This window comes from Macrobrachium nipponense, chromosome 17 (genome assembly GCF_015104395.2).
Source record: "Macrobrachium nipponense isolate FS-2020 chromosome 17, ASM1510439v2, whole genome shotgun sequence".
NCBI classification, from domain to species: Eukaryota; Metazoa; Arthropoda; class Malacostraca; order Decapoda; family Palaemonidae; genus Macrobrachium; species Macrobrachium nipponense.
The window spans coordinates 87263475-87279962 of record NC_087210.1 but is presented as its reverse complement, the minus strand read 5'-3'; the positions used below and the strand labels follow the sequence as shown (position 1 = coordinate 87279962).

The following is a 16488-nucleotide window of genomic DNA, read 5'->3' as shown; positions in this document are numbered from 1 at the left end:
CTTTCAGTTCTGAATGGTCTCGTAGGTCCCAGCGCTTGGCCTTTGGCCTCAATTTTGTATTCCATTTTATAATTTGTATATTTTGATTCGTATGTGTTGTATTAATAGTGTTTTCCTCTCTTTTTCAGGTCACTGCAGGGGAAAGCTTAGGTACGTGTTCGAAATTTATCGCTGCAGTAGAAAAGCGTCCAGCGCCTTTATCGTCTGTCTAAGCTTTAGGGTGGAGGAGGAAGAGGAGGAGGAGGAGGAGGAGCAGGCACACGTTACGTAGGTCTGTCTGGATCATTTTCATTTCGAGTCTCTCTCTCTCTCTCTCTCTCTCTCTCTCGAGGTGGTGGAAATCCTTAATGTAGGTCTGGACCATTTTCATTTCGAGTCTCTCTCTCTCTCTCTCTCCTCTCTCTCACATTGTGCTTTACATATCTTTTTAATTAGCACAGGGAAATGAAGTTATTGAATAATTGGAAGTAGTTCATTAAGTTATTAATGTCATCTTTTCTTCACACGATTAACAGGTATGAAAAGCAACCCCGAGAAGTATAATAATAAGGGCTACGTACTTAAATATATATTATATATATATATATATATATATATATATATATATATATATATATGTATATATATATATAGAATTTTTATCACATCACCGTATTCATATACTTACCTCACTTGTTGGTCCAGCCCCTTTGGTTAACATATATGAAAATATACTTATTCCGAGGTAGAGCGAATTGTGTGTAAATAGAATATATATATATATATATATATATATATATATATAGATTATATATATATATATATCCAAATCGTTAAAAATTGAGAAAACGTAGAGGTGTGTTAAAACAATAGCAGATGAGTATAACTTTTATTAGCAAATTTGATTACAGAAAATCCAATTAGTAGATAATGAAAGGCACCAGGAGAGCGTCCCTTGTAATTGTAAAACATTTCGTTCTTGAAACTATATATATATATATATATATATATATATATATATATTATATATATATATATATTGTATACATAATTATCGTCGTTACACAGTTTATTGTACGAATATGTCGTTGTATGGCATTTTAAAAGTGGATATCACAATATGTACGCTCCTAAAACTTAAATTCTCCTTGAAACCAATAATGTTATTTTTCTTAATCTTTCTCATTGCATTTTTTTTATTTATTTATTTTGTTTATTTATTTTTTTAATATCATCAGCCCTCCCAAGCTTCTCGAGTAAATTACATGAAAACGGGGACAATAATGAAGTATGTTAACGATAAAATAATTAAATTTGTAGGAAAGACGAATATTTCCAATAAGCAGTTCAAGTGGCCGATTACTCGAGTCCAAACATTTTCCCGAAGATTAATTGGTGACCTGATAAAAGCACAATTCCAACTGGAAGATGTGAACTCAGCTTTGAGCTGTGGACCTAGGTGGTAGTCGAATGTTGTGGGGTGTAGCTGGTTGGAGAAACCCGGTTGTGGCCCCGGGGGGGTGTTAGGACCATTCATAAGATATTCTCTCTCTCTCTCTCTCTCAAGGATGGGTATTATCGTTCGCGTTGTATAGGTTTCTTGTGATCTATAGAGTAGCCATTTTGAAAAAATGAATGGTCTAAATGAAGTATCCCCAATGCAGTTTTGCTGAGTACATATTTTGGTGTTCTAAATTATAATATTTTTCCTCCCTCTTTCCTTAACAAATAAGGAGATTGCCGAAATATTGAAGCGTACCATCAGTTGTTTTTTAATGCCGAAAGTTTTAAGCGTATCATAAGTTGATTTTTGTAGACGGACATCCCTAGGTAAGCTGTTATAAAACATCAAACAGGTGACGATCTCCTCCAAAAGACGAGATGTACGATCTCGGCTGATCAGTCAAATATGAATCCCCAAGTCAGACCTATGAATCATCATCTTTTTGACATGATAACTTGGTCAACTCATATTGAAAGAATTAGTCTGCGTGTGCATGGATTTTTTTTTTCTTTAAGTAGTAATAAAATAATTTTCTGACTTTGTCTCCACATCCGGTAACTGCAGCCAAGTAGAACGACTTCCTCGAGTGGTGTGAAGACTAATAAAGGAGTGTAACACTTGAATGAGCGTTATTTTTGTGCTTGGGTACAAAATCCATAGAATTATAGCTATACAGTATCAAGTAGGGTTCCATATATACGAGTGTACTTAAGACCAGAGACCATTTGTTCTTCGATTAAACCAAAATCATAGAACGTGCATGACTCTATACCATGATCTAGCCGAAGATTGTATTTCAGTAATCATAAACCAACAGCTCACATATTTAAAAATGTGCTTCTAAATAAACTACCTGACGAACGAAGCTACAAGGTCACCTGTCATTTCATTGACCCAAATCCATTGAGCAACTTCAAATCGGTGTGGCACCTCAGATTTTGACATTTCTTCTAACAGCTTGCAAATAATGTCAGAAACCACACCGGGAAAGGCTTCGGTGAGGTAATCCCACACCTCGGAGTAGTAGAACCAGTTTGTAGGTAAATTTCTCTCTCTCTCTCTCTCTCTCTCTCTGATTGGAAGTGGCTTTCAAGATAGCAGTTGCTTTGTTGCCACTGAAAAAAACAAGTAATTTTAAAACGTGTAAATTATTTTAAAACACGAGTTTGTTAGGTATCTCTGTGCTTTATTTTGAAGCTTCTCTAAAGTTGAGGTCAATGAAAATTTTTGTCTTCTTTTTTTTTAAGGGAAAATTTTTCAACCGTTTCCCAGAATTGTGCTAAATACAGAAGACCCCAATGCGCAGCTGCAGTTCCTCCCACACAGCCCAGATATCGTATTCATTCATGCAGTTTTGTTTCATAACCCAAAACTTGGTTGGATAATATGCAGCCAAGTTGCATTTGATTAATATGAAAAATAGGTATTTACTGAGGTAAAAAAAAAAACTGCTGTTTGATTTGGAATTTTTCGGGTATTAATTTCTACGAACTTCATCCCTGGTTGGAACGGCTGAAGTTCCAGCGATTCAGGTAAAGGATGAAGGAAGATCATTTGGAATTGAACCTCGTAGAATAAAATCCAGTTCTATAATTGATTGCATATTGAGTTCTTGGTGGTGGATGGGTAAAGTCTGGGGAGAAAAGAATGCTAAGGGTACTCAGAATTATGATGTATCTTGTACTGCATGTATAGTGAGTCTTACAGTGAGTCAACTGAACAATGATGATTCAATGCTAATTTGTTTCTCATTCAACGGCTCCGGTGTTGGAATATTCTCCATTCGTATTCTCTTTCTTCCATTTTATTCTCTACCCTCTCCTAACAATTATTTTATAGTGCAACTTCGAGCTTCTTCTCCTGTTACTCCTTTCAAACCTCCTTTACTCTCAATTTCTCTTTCTGCGCTGAATGACCTCAGAGGTATCAGCGCTTAGCTTTAGCTCTAATTTTTATGTGCCAATTCCAATTCTAGTTAATTTGAATATTCTAAACATTTTGTGTTGTGTGTAACTTGGAATTTGTTTTCTAATATTGCAATTACAAAGTTGGTCCGGTTTTTCTTGTGGTTTCGTCAAAATTAGATTCTGGGTTAATTGTGACTCGAGCTTCAGGTGATAGCAATCACAATAGAAATCATGATGTTAATAGCGTCTGTTCATGTAATTGAATTACCATTGGTAAATTTCTCATTTTTTTTAAACGTCTATTCAGGTTTTAGTTTTGTGTTGACCGTCTGTTGTCTTGTTATATTTATTTACTACTATAAGTAAGGGCCACTAGTTGAACGCATACGTCAATGCTAAAGGAACACGCATAAACGTCTTGGTAATACATACCTCCCAAGTCTTACTACACTTTGGCTCTCTAAATTTTCATACGTGACTTTGTGTAGGGGTGAGTCGTGTCTGTATATGTATATATCTACTATATATATATAAATATATATATATATATATATATATATATATATATATATAATATATATATATATATATATATATATATATCTATATAGTAGATACATACATATGCTCTTTTATGGTTTGCAGTTAACTTAGTTTTTATGTTACTTTTTTACTGTGTTATGTATTTTTAAAGTATTGTAATGTTTTTTAGATATACTTAATCAGTACAGTTCTTTAATGTTTCTTTTTTTTATCATTTATAGATAAATGACCCTGATGATGGGAAAAACAATGTATTCCCGAAAGCTCGCTGTGCCCTTGTTTAATTTTAAAGAAAAATAATGTCTGGAATATTACCACGTCTTCCGGCTATCCTGTTCCTGCTTAAATTAAAGTTTTCTAGAAACGACAACATACCTAGTATATATATATATATATATATATATATATATATATATATATATATATATATATATAATTCCTGGATTTGTGCAATGTGCACGCATTCACACCACAATGATACATTACAATACATAAATACATGATATATTATATATATATATATATATATATATATATATATATATATATATATATATATATCATGTATTTATGTATTGTAATGTAATGTAATGTAATGTACAGATCCAGGAGTGACTGACTTGAGACCAAGCTAGGCTATACGGGACCTGTCGTGATTGATGGTAATGAATGCGACCTTAATCATGATTCATCCTTATTTTTAAGGACCACGTAATGTAAAGGGTAGATTTGGTAAGAATTAGGAATGTGGTGTTCGGGGACTCTGTGACCTACTAGTGTCGTTCTTGATTATATTGAAGTTTCACAGGGTGAGGTCAGCCCCATCCCATCGACCTCGCATATTTCTCCCGTATATTATGATCTGCTTTTATCAACCGTCAAGTAGAATTTCATCTAGTGCAATTCGTATTCTAATTTGTCTATCCTTCACCCCCGTGATGGTTCATTGCCGTCAGTGTACCTCACGCTGTGCACTGTAGACATTACGTAAGGTTCTTTGCAATGTCCTTTCGGCCCCTATCTGCAACCCCTTTCTGTACTTTTCCTGTACCTCCGTTCATATGAACTCTCTCTTTCCATCTTACTTTCCACCCTCTCCTAACAATTGCATTATTTTCAGCGCTGGAAGACCTCATACGTATTGGTTCCGGCATTTGGCCTTTGGCCTGAATTTTGTATTCCATTTCCTATCCTTCACCTCTGTAGGACCTCTCCTTTGCGTCTCAGTCTCTCGTCGTCTGTAAACAGCATTCCAGTCCATGTCCTGTTGAGTGAGACGAAAGCTCTTGTCCAATCAGGTGTCGTTATCATGTTGCAGTTGCTGTAGACATAAAATTGGTCCCGTGGCTTGTAATTCCGCTTCCGCCAAGCTCCGGAATTTTCGCCCTCTTTGATTCGTGGACCCTTTAAGCGACCGTTTTATAAAAGGAAAGTCTGGTATGCCTCTTTAACACTAGGATGGCCAGCTCCTTTGATATATATAAAATGGCCGAGGTGTCGTTTTCGACACCTTATGATTTTTATTGAAATTTGGCATGAAAAATATCATATATGGTTAATGAATAACTCATATTTTTGCCAATTTGACTATAGTTTTATTAAAGAATATTGTTATTACATTAACATTTGACATCATTTTGAAGTAGGCTTATAACATTCTTTTTACAATCCTGTAGGCCAATTATTTATCAATATCTTAGATTCCACAAACTTTACATGTTACAAACACTACCCTAGTTTCATCCTTTGCACATTTGCCACAAGTAGGTTTTTTTTGCATACTTGGCAAACAGTAATCGTAGCATTTGAACATTTTTCTACCATGACACTTGCGACGTTTCTTAGGTAATGATGAGGCTTGTGGAGGGCACATCTCAAGATTCGGTAAGCTTCTCTTCTGAACATAAGCATGCCTAAGACTTTCAATGAGCTCCAAAATGAACTCCTTCCTACTAATTGTTTCTCCCTGATGCTAGTTTGTATATAATCCATCATTTATAACTGCCATATCCAGTATATTACAAAAAACTCCAAGGGGCCAACGTCTTGTAGCACAACGTGTACTGTACTTTCGGAGCATTTGGTCGACTACGTCTACTCCTACTTTATTAGCATTATAGAAATCAATGACTGCTGGTTTCTTCTTCTCACCTTCCGAAATTGTTGGAGAACTATGGCATTGTTGATAAGAGGCACACATTTTTATTAGCTTTGCATTGATAATTAACAAACATGCATTCACTTTCATCTTGAAAATAGAATTTGGATTCATACTTTTTCCTCTTTTCTTGTAAAGTAATTTCTTTCGACAGATGCTTGCTGTTTCCTCTCACAGTACCGACAATTAAAGTAGCTCTATCTCGCAGTTTCCTTGCAACTTCAAGAGATGTAAAAAACTTTGTCTGTTGTTACATTATAGCCTTTGTTCTTCACAACTTCAGTAAGACTGAGCACAACATGTTCCGCCAAGGGAACCCTAACCTTGATTCCTTTTCTATGGCTCCTAAGTAGGGGATCACATTTACAATGTATTTGTTTTCTACCTCTGTAAGGACCCAAAATTTCATTCCAAACTTATCAGGTTTATTTGGCATAATACAATGAATGGGCACCTTGTTTTTTTTCATGGCAATAGCTGTTCGTCAATTGTCAAAGCTATATGTTGGTATATAGGCACCTCTGCAATTTTCAACAAATAGGTCAAAATGTCTCTAATGTGGGTAAATTTGTCACTTTTGATCCTCTCTGACCTTGTGCTTCTGTTGTCAAACCTAATGAATCTATGTATTTTCTTGTAATCACTTCTAGACATGGTTTCTCCGAATATTTTTTGGTCCATAGGTTTTATTCCACCACAAAAATCTGCACTGTGAGCTTTTCCGTACACTCCCCTTGCATATGTCAAAGCAATGTAGGCCTCAAACTTTTCTAAGGATAACACCCAGCTTTCATCGTGATTTTTTCCTTCACTGATTGTCCATTTATGAATTTTCCGTAGCATAGTTTCATCAATGAAGATTCACCAAGCGAGATGGGGATTCTGCAGCTACATTTTTTCACAGTTTTTTGAATACCAGAAGTAGCTTTGAATACCTGACTTTGGCTATATCTTCCTTTCCGAGATGATGATAAAGGTTCCTAGGCAATCCATGCCGTGTAATGATGGTATTTCTATCTGTAGAAGTGCTTGCTTGTATATCGATGAGGTACTTATTGCTTGTCTAGTGGATTCGTCTTCACTATCTTGATAGTCATCAGAATCTGATGAGCTTGAAGAAAACTTCTTTTTGTGGTAAAAACTCATTTTCACTACCATCACTACCATCACTTGAAACTTCATCTTCTGATTGGAAGATAATATTCAATGCTTCTTCTACAGTATAGAAATCTTTATTTCCCTTACACCGTGAAGCAGCCATCTCTAATATATTCAGTATGACTACCACTAAGCTAATATGAATGATGAGGTGCTTAGTAACTGTTTCCTTTGCCAAGGATCACGAAACACAGAATTCTCAAGGATATTCAAGTCAGGAATAACAAGTCTGAAAAGAAATTCACAAATATATATTATCCTCATACTGAAAGAAAGTCATTTTATAGATATGTGTGTGTGTGTGTGTGTGTGTGTGTGTGTGTGTGTGTGTATAAATAGATAGATAGATAGATAGGGGACACAACACAAATATTATTGCAGTGAGGAGTTTTTTAAATGAATTTACCATATAAATAGACAAGGTGTCAAAAACGACACCTTGGTTCCATTTAAGGTAAAACCTCAAATATCAGCTATTCCACTGAATATTTTTTAAAAAAATAGGTCTGTTAAGCATCTTTTTAAAAATTTAATAATTGTCTATAAGACTCAGCATTGAGCCAAAATCAGTATTATTCCATACTAATAGTTAAAATTTGAAGGTGTCGAAAACGACACCTCGGCCATCCTAGTGTTAAGAGATAGACCCAATGTTTTCCCGTTTGATCCTCTTCGCTATGGGCCTCCTGCTCTAGAAATAGACAGTCCGTTGCTTAGCCCCGTCGGCTTCACGTTCGGGATAAAAAAATAAATAAAAAATGAGAACTGGGAGTTTGTGGTGTACAGGCACCAGCGGCTTGAATGGATGCATTGCTGAGCTCTGCACTTACGTAGAGGAGAGCTGCCGCCCGCCATTCAAACTGCAGAGCTTTTTACCAAAGTTTGTTATGAATCGGAAAGCTTGGCCGGTGAGCGCACTTTTCGGGGATTTCTTTTGCTGGTTAAATCGAATTCTGGCTTATCGGTTCAAATCCCTTTCGGTTGCTGACTTAACAGGAATCTCTCTCTCTCTCTCTCTCTCTCTCTCTCTCTGTTCAAACAGGAAAAAGGCGTTGTAAGAGATGTTTTTGATGCTCAAGATTTTGTGCCTTAAACATGATTTTGTTTTATTTAGATAATTGTCTTTTTCATATTTTACACAAAGGTCTATTTGGCATCTTTTGCAACAGTTATAATCGCTTTCCTCTTCATTGCCTTTTCCTAAGCATGAGATCAAAGCAGTTAGTTTTATTATGAGGAAAGTGTTTTTATTATTATTATTATTATTATTATTATTATTATTATTATTATTATTATTATTATTAATTAGCGGTTTACGCTTTACAGTGCTCTGCCTGTCCCTAAAGAAAATCTTATGGAAAGCAGCCGTCGAAAAGGTGACCAGTAATGGTCCTTTAATCTTCTAGAATATGTAATTGTATTTACAAATAAATGCGATAGTGAGTGACGATTGTGTAGATAAACAACGCACACACGGAGATAGTAGCCAGCAACACACACACGCGCACACACACACATACCGCCTCAGTGGCGTGGTCGGTATGATGCTGGCGTGACACCTCGGTGGCCGCGAGTTCGATTCTCGGGCATTCCATTGAGGAGTGAGAGAGGTGTATTTCTGGTGATAGAAGTCCACTCTCGACGTGGTTCGGAAGTCACGTAAAACCGTTGATCCCGTTGCTGAATAACCACTGGTTCCATGCAACGTAAAAACATCATACACACACACACACACACACAGATAGTAGCCCACTCAATCCCAAATACTTATTGATACATTATGTAACTAGCGCTTAAGGGACGAAGTGCAGTGTACTGCATTTTGGAAAAACTCGAGTTCTATTGTCATGGTGAAAGTATTTTAACGGTAAATTTGTGATGCTCTTGCATCAAGTCTCAATACTTCTCTGAAGCCACATGAAGCGAAGCATTCTTCGGAATTGGATTATGGGATTGCATCGTGAATGTACCACGGAACTAGATGCACAAGCAAAAAGTGTAGTTGTCCAGTCAGGGCAATTCCGGCGAGTTCTTTTGTAGTGTTGCTATTGCAAAGGAGTGCGTAACGGAATTATCCGCGTTTAAATGACTCGATTCTCGCTGCGACAGGTTATGAAGAGAGAGGCTCCCTCGATGTGGAGGAATTTACTAAATATGTTTTTGCGTTAGTTTACTAAGATATGTAACTTTTTCTGAAGTCATTTTAACTCTATATTTAATGGGAATTTTTCTGGCTATCGTATGCTGCTTTGAATAATTAGTTTATCTTTTATAGCCATTTTTTTATTTGTTTTTTTTGAGACGGTCAGTGCGACTTCAGACTCTCTCTCTCTCTCTCTCTCTCTCTCTCTCTCTCTCTCTCTCTCTCTCTCTCTCTCTGTGGCCTCTTACCGCTCACGGACTGACCGACCATGGTTCCATCCCCGATCTGGACGGAGAGGGACGGTATGGACTTGTTCCGCAATCTAGTCTGCCCATGTTGAATGAAGGAGTGACGTGCCCGATCGCAATTTGCTTATGGGGTCGTCATAGCGAGTGTAAGTGTGTTTTGTTGCAATTAGTAGTATTTAATTCAATAAATGGAGGACCTCGACAAGGTAATCCCCCAGCGGGAACTGATCCCCTTAAAAGAATATCTCTCATCGCAAGGAATACTGCGTTCACCTCCTTTGTCTTCAGCTTTTCCCATTTCTATATGGGGGGGGTCACTGTTTCTAGCCAGCCTTCTCCATCTTCCTCTGTCATGTACATCTTGTTCTCTTCTCGACGGAAGCAGTATTGCATGATGCATATAAAGAGGTGCCTCGGAAACCTGCGGGGTATTCCGAGGAGATGCCTAGAAAACGAAAAAGGAGAATTAAGTCAGCCGCAATCGTCTCGGATCACTTTTATCGAATCTTACCGAATTTGTCTGCGGTGGGTGATGCTGTTCGCAACCTCACCTGGGAGTCTGTTCCTTGGAAGTGAGAACGTTCCTGTTCCTTGGATGTGAGAGCGTTCCAGCAATGAATTGCCTACCTGGATGTCAGTTGATTTTTTGAGAGAGAGAGAGAGAGAGAGAGAGAGAGAGAGAGAGAGAGAGATATGGGGGAGGGGGACCTATGACCTGGACTGCCGTCAAAATGTAGACCTCATTTAATTGAAAACGGGAGGCCCTCGAGGAGGTAATCCTCCCCCCACCTGGGTAAAACCATTCATAAGTTATTCTCTCTTCTATCGCTCTCTCTCTCTCTCTCTCTCTCTCTCTCTGGCGTTATGTTTGTCAGCGTGTTGGTGCAAGAAGTGATAATTGATGTGAGGCCCAGCATCTAGGTGGTTTGGGTGTGAGGTTTTCACTTTAAATATTATATATAATATATATATATATATATATATATATATATATTATTTATTATGTATATATATATCTATATATATATTATATAATATATTATTATATATATATATATATATATATATATATATATATATATAAATCAATAAATTTCTGCTTTCATATGGTTTTGGCTTTTAACATCTTGACTAGATTCATGGTTTCTGCTTTCATATGGTTTTGCTTTTAACATCTTGACTAGATTCATGGTATTTTTATGTTTTGCTCTCTCTCTCTCTCTCTCTCTCTCGTCGTTCATATCTTCCGCTAGCGGAACAGAAAGAGGGGAAAAAGAGGCAACTGCATCACTGCTGTGTGGGAGAGTCACCTCTCTCTCTCTCTCTCTCTCTCTCTCTCTCTCACTCGTCTCTCTCTCTCTCTCTCTCTCTCTCTCTCTCTCTCTCTACCGGCCGTTTCTCTCTAATATCAGACATGGGAGGGAGGGAGGGAGCGGGTGGACTGGAGCCGCACCTTCTCTCCCTCCGTCCTTCGCTCTTCCTCCCTCCTTTTCCCTCTCTCTCTCTCTCTCTCTCTCTCTCTCTCTCTCTCTCTTCCCAGCATTCGTTCATGTTATCTCCTCTCATTCCATTTCATTGATGGGCGATCTCATGTCGGTCATGTTCATTTTTTTTATTTAATTATTTTTTCATGACCAGTTTTCTCCTGTTTCCAATTTCCAGGTACTTTTATTATTATTATTATTATTATTTTCACTTTATCTTTTGATAATTTTTTTAAATATTTTGAATTCTCTCATTACTTGCTCTTCTGAAACCCCCGTTTCAAATTGGAATCGACTCCCTTTTACGTAAACTGGGTGGTTTCCTCTCTCTCTCTCTCTCTCTCTCTCTCTCTCTCTCTCTCTCTCTCTCTCTCTCTCTCTCTCAGAACAAAAATGCTTTGGTGACAGCAGTAGGGGCATAAGCAGAAGCAGGGGCAAAAGGGGAATCAGGAGTAGAAGGGGGGGTAGAAGTAGAAACAGAGGCAGAAGTAGAAACAGAGGCAGAAGTAGAAACAGGGATAGGAGTAGAAACAGGGGCAGAAGTAGAAACAGAGGCAGAAGTAGAAACAGAGGCAGAAGTAGAAACAGGGATAGGAGTAGAAACAGGGGCAGAAGTAGAAACAGAGGCAGAAGTAGAAACAGAGGCAGAAGTAGAAACAGGGGCAGAAGCAGAAGCAGGAGCAAGAGCAGCTTGGTCTCCGTTAGGTCGAGGAGGGAATCCAGGAGGAGGAGGAGGTGGAGGTGGAGGTGGTGCTGGATAGCAAAGAGAGAGAGAGAGAGAGAGAGAGAGAGACGAAGGGGGGGTCGAAAGGGAGTGAGAGTTGTTCGTCCGCCGTTCGCCAACCAACCGAAGTGAACCACTGCTGCTGCTTCTAGTGGCTGTGGGGCCGCCTGCCTCATGCCCCTCTGTGAGAGAGAGAGAGAGAGAGAGAGAGAGGCTGGCAGTGGCAGTCAGTGGCAGGTGGCAGCAGCAGTAGTGTCAGTTAGGCTTGAACTTGCGTGTGTGGTGGATGGTGCCGCTGCGGCGGTGGTGTGATGGTGGTGGAGGAGCTTTTGAACGTCCCCTCGTCCATGCCCTTTCCGTTCCCCCTCCCCTCCTCCTCCTCCTCCCACTCGAGGCGTTTATTTCTGTCTGCCAAGTCCTTCTGAGTATGATGATGATGATCATGATGATGACGATGATGATGTGTTTGGTTCATTGTTTGTAGCGTCGCGTGCGATTTTTATACGGTTTGCCTGACTAGGGAGGAGGAGGTGGACGGTGAGATAGAGAAAAAGAGAGACAGAGACAGAGAGAGGATAACTCGGCTGCCGAATGCTGAAGAGGTCTGTATCCTTCTCCACACCTCACCTGCTTTGTCAGAAGTCAGGCCTTAGGTCCATTTTACCCTCTGTAGAGATTAACTCTTCATTGCTGTGGAAACTGAAAAAGGATCTAACCATTATTTGTATGTAGAAAGAAATAAATACTTTTGACGGTTGTGCGATGAATCCTGGTTATGTTTTAGCCCATCTACAGATAACACAGTGTTCTGTGATAAAAAAATTCTGGTTATTATTTCTATGTAGAGAGAAATAAGTGCTTTTCACAAATATCCGACTAAACCCAGTTCTGTAGTAGCCTTTGTATACAGATTAACACATAGTACTGTGAGAAAAAAATAAAGAATAAAAATAATGGAGTTATTGTTTGTATCTAGATAGAAACAAGTGATTTTCACGATCGTCCGACATTTTTTTTTAAATAAGATTGGAAGGTTTATTACAACTGAAGACCATTTTTGTGTAGAATGTTATGGTTTATACAATGGTTTTTTGTTGTAGATTAAGACATCTCATTGGATCCAGCATTTTTTGGCGAGTTGATAATGACGGTTGTGTTGTATTGCATCAGTTGCACAATCTTTAATCTCATGAAATTTTTCACTGTTAATCATAACTATATTTTTACAAGTACGTTTGTGTTTTGTTAATATAAAGGATAGTTATATGAGAGAGAGAGAGAGAGAATATGTTGCATCCTTCAGCCTTGGGTGTCTGAACGACTCCAAGGTGGTTCTAGTTCTAGATCTGGGAGAGCGATGTTGAATATGATTATCTCCCGGGACACACTCTCTCTCTCTCTCTCTCTCTCTCTCTCTCTCTCGTTTTATCCTTATATGGTGTTCGTCGTTTACTCCACGTGGGATGACAATTCCCCCTGGCCTACCTCTCTCTCTCTCTCTCTCTCTCTCTCTCTCTCTCTCTCTCTCTCTCTCTCTCTCTTTCAGTCCCTTCCCCTCACACCTTCCAGCCTGCCCCGTACTCTGCCACTCTCCCTACCCCCTCCCATACCATCCCACCCACTCTTTCTCCCCCCCCCCCCTCTCACACGCACACACACCTCTCGGAAGCGTGTGTGATCGATGCAGTGTATATAGATCTCTTCTTTAAGCCGCTCCTTGATGTCGTTGCGTGCGATTTTTGCAACTTCGTTAAGGTGTATAGATTCTGTTTTATCTCTTTCCGTTGTTATCCTGATTAGAGTCGGTAGATTCTCCTCTTAATTGCTGTTTCGCAGTTTAGGAAAAGAAGAACAAAAGAAGAAGAAGAGGAGGAGGAGGAGGAATGAGTTTTAAGGCTTCATTGCGAAGTTGATACTATAACTGTCCTAGATCCCACACCCAGATTGAAGCTGAAAAAAATAAAAGTCACGTTAGTGATAACAGTTACGAAGATACTGATGATGGTGGAGGTGCCATGAAGAGGTTTGAGGGTCTCGTGTTAAGGAGAGAGAGAGAGAGAGAGAGAGAGAGAGTACCTTCGAACTTGAACGTCTTGAGGCGAGGTTATTCAATTGGGATGTGTTTGTCAGTGTTGGACCTTGCAATTCTTCACAGGGAGAAATAATGAAGAGAGAGAGAGAGAGAGAGAGAGAGAGAGAGAGAGAGAGAGAGAGAGAGAGAGAGAGAGAATGTGGATCCTATAAAAGGGGTTTTGTAGTGCTGGTGGTTCTCAAGTGCGAGTATGTGGGTTCGTGGTATCGGTCTTCTTTTTTCCTCCTCCTCTTCCTCCTCCTCCTCCTCCCATCTTCTTCTTCTCTGCCATGAGACAAGAGTCCTCCATTCTGAATTACATAAATTGAGGAATGCTCACTACTTGAGTATAGTTTGTTTTCTCTTCATGAAGGATTTCAATCACGTTATTTTTGCATAAATGGAATGTGCGGTTTATATATATATATATATATATATATATATATATATATATATATATATATATATATTTATTTGTTAATTCTTGAAATATTTATCAGATGCAGAAAGAAAAAAGATCATCGAGTTTTCGGTGGGAATAACTCTTGAAACATTGACGAGACGTAGTTGATAACAAAATTTACTCATATGTTTTTTAGTATTAATTCTAATTTTAATTAGAAAATATACGTAGATTATAAATTCTAATTAAAAAATATACGTAGATTATAAATTCTATTAAAAAATACACATCGAGTATAAATTCCAAGTAGAAAGTATGCGTAGAGTATAAATTCTAATAAGAGTATGGTATACGTTGAATATAAATTCTAATAAGAATATAGTATACGTTCAATATAAATTCTAATAAGATAGAAAATATGCGTAGAATATAAATTCTAATTAGAAAATATACGTATAAATTCTAATTAGAAAATATGCGTAGAGTGTAAATTCTAATTAGAAAATATACGTAAAGTATAAATTCTAATCAGAAAATACACTTAGAGTATAAGTTTTACTTAGACAATATACGTAAAGTTTAAATTCTGATAAGGAAATAAACGTAGAGTATAAATTCTAAGTAGAAATATACACAGTAAAATTCTAATGAACAATACACATAGAGTATAAATTTTAAGTTAAAAATATGGGTAGAGTATAAGTTCCAGTTAGAAAATTACGTAGAGTATAAATTCTAAGGAGAAAATATACTTTTCTAAGTAGAAAATATACGTAGAGTATAAATTCTAAGTAGAAAATATACGTAGAGTATAAATTCTAAGTAGAAAATATACGTAGAGTATAAATTCTAAGGAGAAAATATACCTAGAGTATAAATTCTAAGTAGAAAATATACTTAGAGTATAAATTCTTAGTAGAAAATATACGTAGAGTATAAATTCTAAGTAGAAAATATACGTAGAGTATAAATTCCAATTAGAAAATAGACATAAGAGTATAAAATCATAGTAAAAAAAAAATCTGCTAACAACAGAAGTAACTTCTCTGGCTCTTGTCTTAACATTGGAAATGGGATCAGATGTTGGAAACATAATGGTTTTTGTTTTACAGCTTGAAACTTATATCAAATAAATCACAGGAAGTGTGATTGGTAGCACTTCCACAGCAAATGGTATCTTGTCGAATAGATTAGATAAAGACCACTTATCATTGCTCGAGAGAGAGAGAGAGAGAGAGAGAGAGAGAGAGAGAGAGAGAGAGAGAGAGAGAGAGAGAGAGTTATAATAATTCGTAGACAACATTTGAGGATAAACACAGTATATTATACATATAAATGAGAGAGAGAGAGAGAGAGAGAGAGAGAGAGAGAGTTATAATAATTCGTAGACACCATTTGAGGATAAACACAGTATATTATACATATAAATGAGAGATACTATATAGATAAATGAGGATATACATGAGAGAGAGAGAGAGAGAGAGAGAGAGAGAGAGAGAGAGAGAGAGAGAGAGAGAGAGAGACTCGCCAATGTAATGAAAATATCAGATCATTTCCTGACGAGGTTAAGGTTAACGGTAAGCTGCTTTGCCGCACTAATAACATTGAAGTCTCTCCAATCACGCCATCCTCCTTCCCGAAGTATGCCGGCTGATTATCTGGTCTTTAGGAATACTATTTCAGAGTCCCGTGCCACGGACGGTCCATAGGATCGACTGTGCCTATCCTGATAGGACGTCGAGGGCTTATGGGCTGGGCGGGAGTGATCGAGCTGTCGAATCGAAATGAATGTTTTATAGTAAGCATTATTATTATTATTATTATTATTATTATTATTATTATTATTATTATTATTATTATTATTATTATTATTATTATTATTATTATTATTATTATTATTAAAAATGGTTGCTGCTTAAGCACTATTAATCTTTTAGAGTCTTCTCTATTTTTCTGAAGACTACAAACGAGACTGTCTCCTTCCGAAATATATTATTATTATTTATTATTATTATTATTATTATTATTATTATTATTATTATTATTATTATGCTATTCACGTGTTTGTTCGGTAAGGATAGATGATAACCAATCTCAATATATAACGTCCAGAAAATTCTGACTTATTTAAAAAAAAATAACAGGTCGTAGGGAAGACTCGGTAAA

General features: G+C 37.3%; 2 protein-coding genes across 4 annotated transcripts in view; both read left to right on the top strand.

Annotated features, from left to right (window-relative positions):
* LOC135195983 (protein no-on-transient A-like) overlaps positions 1 to 11885 on the top strand; it is a 35757-nt gene extending 23872 nt beyond the window's left edge. The window contains exons 2-3 of the mRNA XM_064222483.1: positions 129 to 150; positions 11551 to 11885. Coding sequence (XP_064078553.1) covers positions 129 to 150; positions 11551 to 11885 — 357 coding nt within the window. The remainder of the gene's footprint in view (positions 1 to 128; positions 151 to 11550) is intronic.
* LOC135196429 (rho GTPase-activating protein 190-like) overlaps positions 1 to 16488 on the top strand; it is a 334492-nt gene that overhangs the window by 31664 nt on the left and 286340 nt on the right. For all 3 annotated transcript variants that reach the window (XR_010310411.1, XM_064223251.1, XM_064223252.1), the window contains exon 2: positions 129 to 150. The gene's annotated coding sequence lies outside the window, so the exon portion shown is untranslated. The remainder of the gene's footprint in view (positions 1 to 128; positions 151 to 16488) is intronic.